Source organism: Salvia hispanica, chromosome 6 (genome assembly GCF_029641045.1).
Source record: "Salvia hispanica isolate PSC_SH4W2 chromosome 6, Shi_PSC_v1, whole genome shotgun sequence".
NCBI classification, from domain to species: domain Eukaryota; kingdom Viridiplantae; phylum Streptophyta; class Magnoliopsida; order Lamiales; family Lamiaceae; genus Salvia; species Salvia hispanica.
The window spans coordinates 3,891,708-3,901,137 of NC_142697.1; the positions used below are offsets into that span (position 1 = coordinate 3,891,708).

General features: G+C 39.3%; 1 protein-coding gene across 1 annotated transcript; it reads left to right on the top strand.

Annotated features, from left to right (window-relative positions):
• Positions 1-1,319: 1,319 nt before the first annotated feature.
• Positions 1,320-7,062, top strand: LOC125203742 (putative late blight resistance protein homolog R1A-4). The gene is made up of 3 exons (XM_048102170.2): positions 1,320-4,183; positions 4,506-5,019; positions 5,601-7,062. The coding sequence occupies exon 1, from the start codon at positions 1,399-1,401 to the stop codon at positions 2,590-2,592; it is 1,194 nt and encodes a 397-aa protein (XP_047958127.1). The 5' UTR covers positions 1,320-1,398; the 3' UTR covers positions 2,593-4,183; positions 4,506-5,019; positions 5,601-7,062.
• Positions 7,063-9,430: the final 2,368 nt, after the last annotated feature.

The following is a 9,430-nucleotide window of genomic DNA, read 5'->3' on the forward strand; positions in this document are numbered from 1 at the left end:
AACTAATAGAAGATGGAAAAAGTACTCCCTCTGTCCCACTAAGTTGAGTCGTATTCATTTTTGGAATGTCTCTATTAAGTTGAGTCACTTCCTCTTTTGACTAAAAACAAAACATTCAATTACTAGTATCCAGGATTTTTAGTTCGGGGGTACGATATTTTCATTACCTTAGCCCTTCAATATTCGATCAATCATTTTCATTTCATTTTGTTAAATAAAATACTATAGTAAATCTTTTGATCGTAAATTATTCATACAAACTATAAGCTATTTTTGAAAAATAAAATAAAAAATAAAAAATATATCCCGTGACTAAATAATTGATATAATATTTATGAATTTTTTAATATGAATATAATAAAAAATAAAAATTATTTAAGACAGTTATTCATAACTAAGTACTACTATAGGTATAGTAAAAATGTACTCCCTCCGTCCCGGAGTATTAGACTCACTTCTTTTGGGCACATGATTTAAGGAATTGATATTTAAATAGTTAAAATGGAGAGAGTAAAGTATGAGAGAGGGAAAAAGTAGGAGAGAGAAGAGAGAAAAAAGTAGGTGGAGAATAAAATAAGATAGATGCGTTTTGCTAAAAAGGAAACGAGTCTAATATGCTGGGACATCCCAAAAAGGAAAGTTGGTCTAATACCTTGGGAAAAAGGACAGAGGGAGTAATATTTACAAAACAAATAGAAATATAATAACTTCAAAATAGAAAGTAGAATAAATTAATTACAGCAAAATACTTAAGTCTCTTATTGAATATGACTACGAGTAAAAAGGAGTAAAATTAAAATACAACAACTAAAAAAAAGCTGTGATTCAACTTAATTAAGACGAATGAAATATATATATATATATTTATTTTTAAAATTTTTAACTTCCGTGCCGAGTCGAGATAGAACAAGTAATGACCTAGGGAAGGAAACATGGAGTACTCCCTCCGTCCCATTTAAAATGCAACATTTGAGAATTGGCACGGGATTTTATGTAATGTTGTTTTATGAGTTAATGAAGAGAGAGTAAAGTAAGAGGGATGAAAAAGTAGAGATATAGTTGTTTCCATTTAAGGAAACGTTTCATTTTTAGTGGAACAACCAAAAAAGGAAAACGTTGCATTTTTAATGGGACAGAGGGAGTATTTGTTAGAATAATAATTACACTAATGATTTATTAATTCATGGTTTATGCATTATTTGATTTATTTAATTTCTGTGGCCCACACTAGTGAGTAGTGACAACAGAACACGCTTTTCAAGGGGCTCCTTTTTTGCATTTTCTGTCAGCTTTTGTATATCCAATTTCTTATGCATCAGTCATTGTACTCACTCCACTTCTTATTTTCCCTTCCGTTGATTTTGCCAAAACAAACATCAAAAGTTGATCGGATCAGAGATGGCGGCGTCTGCTTATGCATCTCTTGTTTCGTTGCTGAATACTATGGATCAGATCCAGTCTCATCGTCTCCTTTCCACTTGTTTCGACAACTACCAGTTTCAATCTCTTCGTGAAACGGTTGATTTTCTCGTCGATTTTGTTGAGAATTATTCCGAAGAAGCAGAAGATCTGATGAGGCTGATTGGGGACGCAGCTCGTGAAGCTGAAGACATGATTGAAGTTGATGCTGCTCATCGAATTAGTGCTTCATCTGCTACAGAAACTCTAACAATGACTCCTCGCCTTGAGACAATGATACGAGAGATGAGCTCCATCAAGGATAAGGTTATCGAGTTTAAAGAGGAAACTCCATCCGCCTGTTCAATGCCTCCACCATCATCATCGTCTTCATCACCAGCTATTAAGACTACCATGCTGGGATTTGATGGCTATGTGGCACAGCTTCTGGATGAGCTCATTGGAAACGATTCTCGGAGAATACTCCCAATTGTTGGAATGGGAGGCGCTGGTAAGACCACTCTTGCCAAAAATGTCTATGAAAATTCACTTGTGGTGTATCATTTTGATGTTCGTGCTTGGGTTACTGTGTCTCAAGATTATAATGGAACTCATATGCTTTCACAAGCTCTTTCTTGCCTACGAGCAGGGGATATCGAGAATACTACCGATGATCAACTAGGTGAAAGGTTGCATCAAACTTTATTTGGTCGGAGATATATGATTGTATTGGATGATGTGTGGAGTGTTGCGGCTTGGGAAAAGATTAAGCCTTTCTTTCCGGAAAATGGTAATGGAAGCCGAATTGTTGTGACAACCAGGGAACAAGAAGTGGTTAATTACTTTGGTTCCTCTTCACTTGCTGTTGGTTTTCTTGATTATCAAAATAGTTGGGACCTTTTTTGTCAAGTGACATTTGCACAACAAAATTGCCCTCCTCAGTTGCAAAAAATAGCGAAGAGCATTGTCAAGAAATGTGGAGGACTTCCACTTGCAATCCATGTGATTGGTGGGCTACTTGGAAAAGCTCCGAGGACCCAAGAGTATTGGGAGGAAATCACAAAAGACAAGAGCTTGGTTATGGAATGTTCAGGTGAGGGAAACAAACCATCCAGCATATTATACTCCCTCCGTCCCAATAAATATGAAACATTTGGTTTCCGGCACGGGATTTTATGCAGTGTTGTTTTGTGAGTTAATGAAGAGAGAGTAAAGTAAGAGAGAGGGAAAAGTAGAGAGAGTGATGTTTCCATTTTAGGAAACGTTTCATTTTTAGTGGGACAACCCAAAAAGGAAAACGTTGCATTTCTAATGGGACAGAGGGAGTATATGAGTTACAAGCATTTGCCTGTTTGGTTGAAATCATGTTTTCTCTACTTGGGATTATTTCCAGAAGATCATCTGATAGTCATATCTCGTCTTATCAAGTTATAGGTTGCAGAGGGATTCATAAGAACATCTAAAAACCAAAATTTGGAACAAGTTGCAGAGAGTTACGTAAAGGAGCTTGTTGATAGGAATCTTCTTTTAGTTGGTAGTTTGACGGAACACAATAAAATAGAATATTATTGTGTTCATGATCTTGTAAGAGAGTTGTGCATAAAGACAGCACAGAAGGAAGACTTTTATTGTGTGCAAAGAGACTTAGATGGGAGGCGTCATTACATATTTGATGAAAGATCAGCAAGTTTTTACCATCAAGAATCTCCGAGTTCAAAAAAGCCATCAGTTTTCAGACCTCTAATATTGAGTTGGCAAAGAGAAGCGCCCTCTAAGTCTAGATTGTTGAGAGTGTTTTCTTGTAATCGTGAGTGTATGCTAGACACTCTTAAACAAATCAACTTGCGCTACATCTACCATGAATCTCATGGAATTAGGCAAATTCCTTGTTCTATATCACTATGTTGGAGTCTGCAAACTTTGATTGTGTTTAATTTGTACTCAGTTGTTTTACCATCTGATATTTGGAGGATGCCACAACTCAGGCATATAGATTGCAATCATGTTCAGTTAATCCTCCTGCTGCAGGTGACGTCTCTGTTTTACAAAACTTACAGACGCTTAAAACAGTACGGAATCTCATTTTCAGCGTGGAGTTGTGTACCAAAATACCCAACATTAGAGAATTGAATATCATGTACGAGTTTGAAGTGGAATCTGAGCTAAATCGGTGTTTTCATCTGAATAATGTTGGCTGCTTAAGTAAGCTTGAATCGCTAAGAATCGGTTCCCCAAGCAAGTTTGAATTGCCAAGCCTATGGTATTGGAGAAAGCTATATATAGATGATGATTTTAAACTACCGAATTCCCTCAGAGAGCTCACTTTAGACAATTGCTCTATTGGACAGAGGGGTATGGCAATGATTGCTTCATTACCTCATCTTCAACTTCTTGAATTATCGGATGCAGTACGAAGAGCAGAATGGAATTGCTTTAAACATATATTTCATAGTTTGAAAGATCTCACCATTTATGATTGTGATAGTTTGTTTAATTGGATTGTGGACAAATCCAATTTTCCAGTGTTGGAGACGCTTTATCTTTCTTCCTTGTGGAACTTGGAAGAGATTCCTTTAGATATTGGAGAGATATCCACACTTCAAAAAATAACTGTTGATGATTGTTCAGAATCAGCGAACATGTCAGCAATAAAGATACTAGAGGAACAAGAGGATCTCGGAAATCAAGCCCTTCAAGTTACAATTAACATCGGCTCATCACTAGAGTTGAGCGAAATAGAAGAGATCAAGGAACGCTACACATCCCCAAATCTTCAAATCTACTGGTACAGTCGAATGAAAAATATGCCTTTCCTTTAGATTATGTGATTTCTATACACTTTGAGACTTTGTCCCTTCTACACAATTCATGAATTTGATAATTTGAAACTATATATTTTCCTTTGAATAAATGAACTGTGGAATAAATTTTAATCAGCCTTATTTTGATACTCTATTTATTCTATCAGTTCATTGAAATGTATTGATTTATGATTAAAAACTCTATTATGCTGATGTGATAACATTTTGCATGATTTCCCCTCTTAATTTTATGCACTTTTTTGTGTTGATTTAGAGATGCATTTTAGTGCTAGTTTGGTCTTACAGGTTGTAGGTCTGAGGTAAAATGATCAAATGATGATGTTGGCAGTCAAGAAAAAGACAACAGAACACCTGCATATCTTGCACATACCGTGCGTATCAATCTCGAAACGCATGGCCGTGCATCAATCATCAAATCGTAAATCACACACCATGTCCGAAGGCAGACTGTGCGCTCATTTCCATTCTTGGGAAGTCAATGATGTAGGTGATCTATTGGGAAACAACGAAATTCTTTTTAGGGTGTATTCTACCATTGAGCTTCCCAATCAGGGAAGCTCTTTTTGTTTTTTTAAATGCGAAATTGTGAGAGACGCATAAGGATCATTTGTCTCATTAAGGAAAGACGTGTGAGCCTTATGCGACTATTAAAAGACGCATGATCCTTATTCATCTCTAACTTAAATACAATCGGGACTCTGAAATCATTTCCCCCATTTGCGACAAGAAGCAGGCAACAAAAATTTTCAGCGATTTGTGGGATTTTCGGAAATTCCAAGCGATTTCCGGCGATATTCTGGTACTTTTTCTTCTATGTTGTTGTATTTCTCTTTTATCTATGTTTATTGCATATTATTTTGTTAAATTATGTTGGTTTCCCAGTTTGATAATTTAGAGTTTATGTTGAAACTGTGGAATTTATGCCGATTATTTACTGTAGTTGTGCAATTTATGATTGTAATGTTGGATGATTTTTTTAGATTTTTGGGATGAATAACATCCTATTCTATCCAGTTTGGTCTTAGTTGATGAATTTTTGAAAATTTTGGTATGAATTTTTGATATGTAGATATTGGGTTGATAATTGATAGATATCATTTGTCTTTAAAATACTCCCTCTTTTCCGCCATAAGGCAAACGCTTCTTTTGAGCACAAGATTTAAGAAATTGATATTTAAAAAGTTAAGTGGAGAGAGAGAGAGAAGTATGAGACAGAAAACAATAAAGGAATGAAGAGAGAGTAGAGTAAGTTAGAGAACAAAGTAAAAGAAGAAAGATATTATTTTTTGCTAAAAAAGATATAGCTCACTTATGGCTTATGGTGAAACTGAGGAGGGAGTATGAGTTTGTAATTTTTGTATTGTGTATATGTTGTCACAGTTGAATTAGATGGTCAGTTCGAGCTCTAAAGTGCAGTTTTGTTACGAACCAGAGGATCTTTAAGTGCTATTTCTACAGCATAAGCACATTTCTAGGGAAGTGTGAACAGGGGAAAAATGGAAGCCTTAACATCCACCGAATAGAGAGCAAGGTATTGGAACTGCCTATCCATCCCCACATGGCACCAGGTTACATATTTTGTACATACATTTTTTATGTATTTTGATATATTTTTTACACTAACTATATTTACCCCAGTACAAAATGTTCCTTGATATTCAATTGTACATTATCAGGATCAAATATCCAAGATACAAGCTAGGCAAGTAAAATTAATTTTTGTTGTCTTATTTATGAATTTATTATACAACATGCATAAACCTTATTTGTCGTTTAAATGGTTGTCTTTGTATTGTATGTGGATACTGTATGTCGATTGTATGTTGCACGATTACTACATTTCTGTGAACCAGTGTTGCATACGTAATATGTTAGAATATTGATGGTCTACTTTTTTAGTTGGACCTTAAGTATTTAATCTTGCATTGGGCCTGATCCAATTGATTAAATGCTGTGGCCCAATGTTTGTGTAATGGTGGCCCAACCCGGCTTGATCCATTACTTACCTTGACTGCACCGATGTCTGCCACGTGTATCTCTCACCTGGATCCAGCTTTGTGGCCGTTGATTCTGTGTTGTGTTTGTTAAGTGAGAGGCCGACCTCTCACTTACCCAAATTCAGTTCCTCTCCTCTCACACTCCAGAACTTTCTCTCCGTCTTCTCTATGCTTTCTCTCTCTTGTTTTCAGGCGACTTCGCCGGTGAACTCCTCAGATCTTTGGGTTACACCGATTGATCCTTGTTTTAGTGGATCTTATCGGTTTAGATCTTGAGTTTGGAGACTTTCTCGGTTTCCAACAGAGTGCTTGAAGGATTCTCACCTAGGGTTAGAATTTGGTGAAGAGCAGTGGTCAAGAAGTGAGTACTTGAGAGGATCTTGTGAGTTGCTGGTGATTGTGGAGTGTTCTAATAGTCTGGGTGACATTCGGTGTAGCTAGGGTTTTCTGACCTAGTATTCAAAGGTTTCTCATCGTGTGACTTGTGGCAGAAGCGTGTGGGGAGGTCCTTGGCCTAGTGTAGTCACTGTTGTGACCTGAGTCATATCCTTACTATTCTGTCTTTGTTGCATTTGTTTGTTGCTACTAAGATCCGAAAGGATCTTGTGTTGATTTACTGATCTATCTACTTGAGTGTGCAGGTACTAATTGGGCAAGGACTTGAATTCAATGGTTGAAATCTTGGAATAGTTAGGGCTTAATTAGGGTTCTATACCTGTAATAGTTAGATATCTCAGTGGGTTAGATTACTTGTAATCTTGTATCACCGTTTGTACTTGGCTTGTAATTTCTGAGACTAGCCATCTCAGAGATCAATCAATAAAGAGGTCCCGGTAATTAGCGAATCCCGAGTGATCTGATCCCTACATAATACTTACTTGGTATGCTGGTAGTATGTCGAGCCACATGAGGCAGGTAGACTTCGCAAGCAATTCAATCGTTTTCAGCGTATTCTTGAGTACGTAGATAGGTTGCTTGGGGATAACCACTTAGGGAAAACTGATCGTTTGTGGGAAGAACCAAATTTTTATTGTCGAGTGGGACAGGAGGTTAGAGAGGCTCCGGGGAGCTTCTTAGGGCATCCACAATGCTCCACCACGTCAGGCATCCACAATGGGGCGCCCTAAGGTCCGCCCTATAGGGCGCTCTTTGCTCCACCACGTCAGCATTTTATCCTCCTATCCTTCCACCTGCAGTGGGGCGCTCTATAGTTTATATACTTCTATTTTGTATTTATTTTATGTTTGCAAATATATCAAGCAAAAAAAAAAAAAAGCACCACAATTTATAAGGGAAGTCCTACATTTACTTAATTAAAAAAAAGTTATAAAATAGAAATGAAAAAAGTGCTCTACAGATAATAAAGAGGCTAGTCTAAAATTCCCAACTTGCAGTGGAGGCGCTCGATCATATCCTTGAGGTATTCGACTTGAGCTGGGTCGTCCGTCTGCCTGAGAGCGTTGTGTGTGTCCAACAACATCCTAAAGTCAGTGGAGGCCACCGACTCCGTGTAGGCATGTCCTGCAGCCGATGTCGGGGTCGGGGGGCAGAATGTGAGGATGTCGCCTTCGCCTTGCCCTTGCTCGCCTTGACGCTAGAGGGACGATGGGAGGACATCGGTGTGTCGGAACTCTTATCCTCGTACAGCGGATGGTTGAGGTCCATTGGAGTTGCGCCGATGTCACTGCTCATATAATCACCGACGAAGGTGTGCTCCGCCCTCTTCGCCGCATACGATAGGGGCAGAATCCCTCCTTGGAACTTCTGCTTCTCCTTCAAGAGGAGCCAGGACTGGTAGTGCTTGAAATCGCCGTACAATGAAGTGTACATCGCGATCGCCTTATCGCTCACATCTGACATATTCTCGCCGCTTCCCTGCTCCCTCTCGCACTTCTCGCACTCCACTGAGAACAAATTGACCGACTTCTTAATCTGCTCCCAGTGCTTGCAGAGCTGCTCCCTCTAGCGCTTGTAGGCGTGAGGCGGCTTGCCCTCGTTGTATTTATCAGGGATGCGCTCCCAGTACGCGATCTGCTTCTGGTTGTTGGGGAACACCGGGTCGTCGGAAATATCAATCCAACACCTCGTCAGGACGATGGATTCATCCGGGTTGTAGTTCATCCTCTCCGGGGTGAACTCTTCATTATTCACCGGAAGCGGCAACTTCTAGGCTCTTTCCTGGTCCGCTTCTTTTTGGTGGCGGATCCCGAGGCGGCGGCGGCGGAGGGGGCGGCGGAGGAGGAGCGGCCGCAGGGTGGGGCATGTGCGCGCGTGGGAGAAGGCTTCATGTCTGACAGCCTGTATGAATCCGTGCTGAAGTCGGGATCGTACTAGGTGTTGGAGTCGAAGGGCCGATATTCATCTGGTTATGTACCCGGCCACCGTGCACTACCACCGAACATCGGACTATTCGGACTTGGGTAATCTTCGGGATTCATTGTATTTAGTGAAATAGAGAGAATAGAGAGAGTGGAAGAGTGAAATAGAACGAAAAATGTGAGGTATATATATAGTGTTTGGTGAATTAAAAAATTTTAAAAAATAAAAAACGGGTCGCATCGTCCGCTCTTTCGTCCGCGTCGCCCACAGTGGGGCGGACGATGGACATCGGGCGGCAGATCATCCGCGGACGACCTATCGGGCGCGGACGATGGATAACCCATTGTCCGCTATGCTACAGTGCATCGGGCGGATGATAGTCCGCCCCATTTTGGATGCCCTTAGTATGAGAGACTACGTTATGGATGACCAAGTTAACAGTTGAGATAGGGGTAACTCATCTATACAGTCTACATACACAAACCTTTGGTTAATCAACTTCATAGGAATTGATAGTCCGCCCCATTATGGATGCTATTAGTATGAGAGACTACGTTATGGATGACCAAGTTAACAATTGAGATAGGGGTAACTCATCTATACAGTCTACATACACAAACCTTTGGTTAATCAACTCCATAGGAATTCTGTTATACAGTAATGATTAGTGTTCCTGTGAAAGTTTATGAGTAATATTATCAAAACGCCTTTCATATCACAATAATAAACACAATTGTTCTTTTATTATTGTTGTGGGCTTAGGTGGTGAATCAACATTCTGTGATGTAGCAGTAATTTGAGGTGATAGACATGGCCTTTAATCACAAGTAATCATTGCAACTGAACTGCCCCTGCCCCTGAATGTGATGTTTTAGACAGTTTATTAGGCAGCAT

Excerpts from the sequence above, each read along its gene's own strand:
- LOC125203742 (XM_048102170.2), top strand. The coding sequence starts at position 1,399 with ATGGCGGCGTCTGCTTATGCATCTCTTGTTTCGTTGCTGAATACTATG.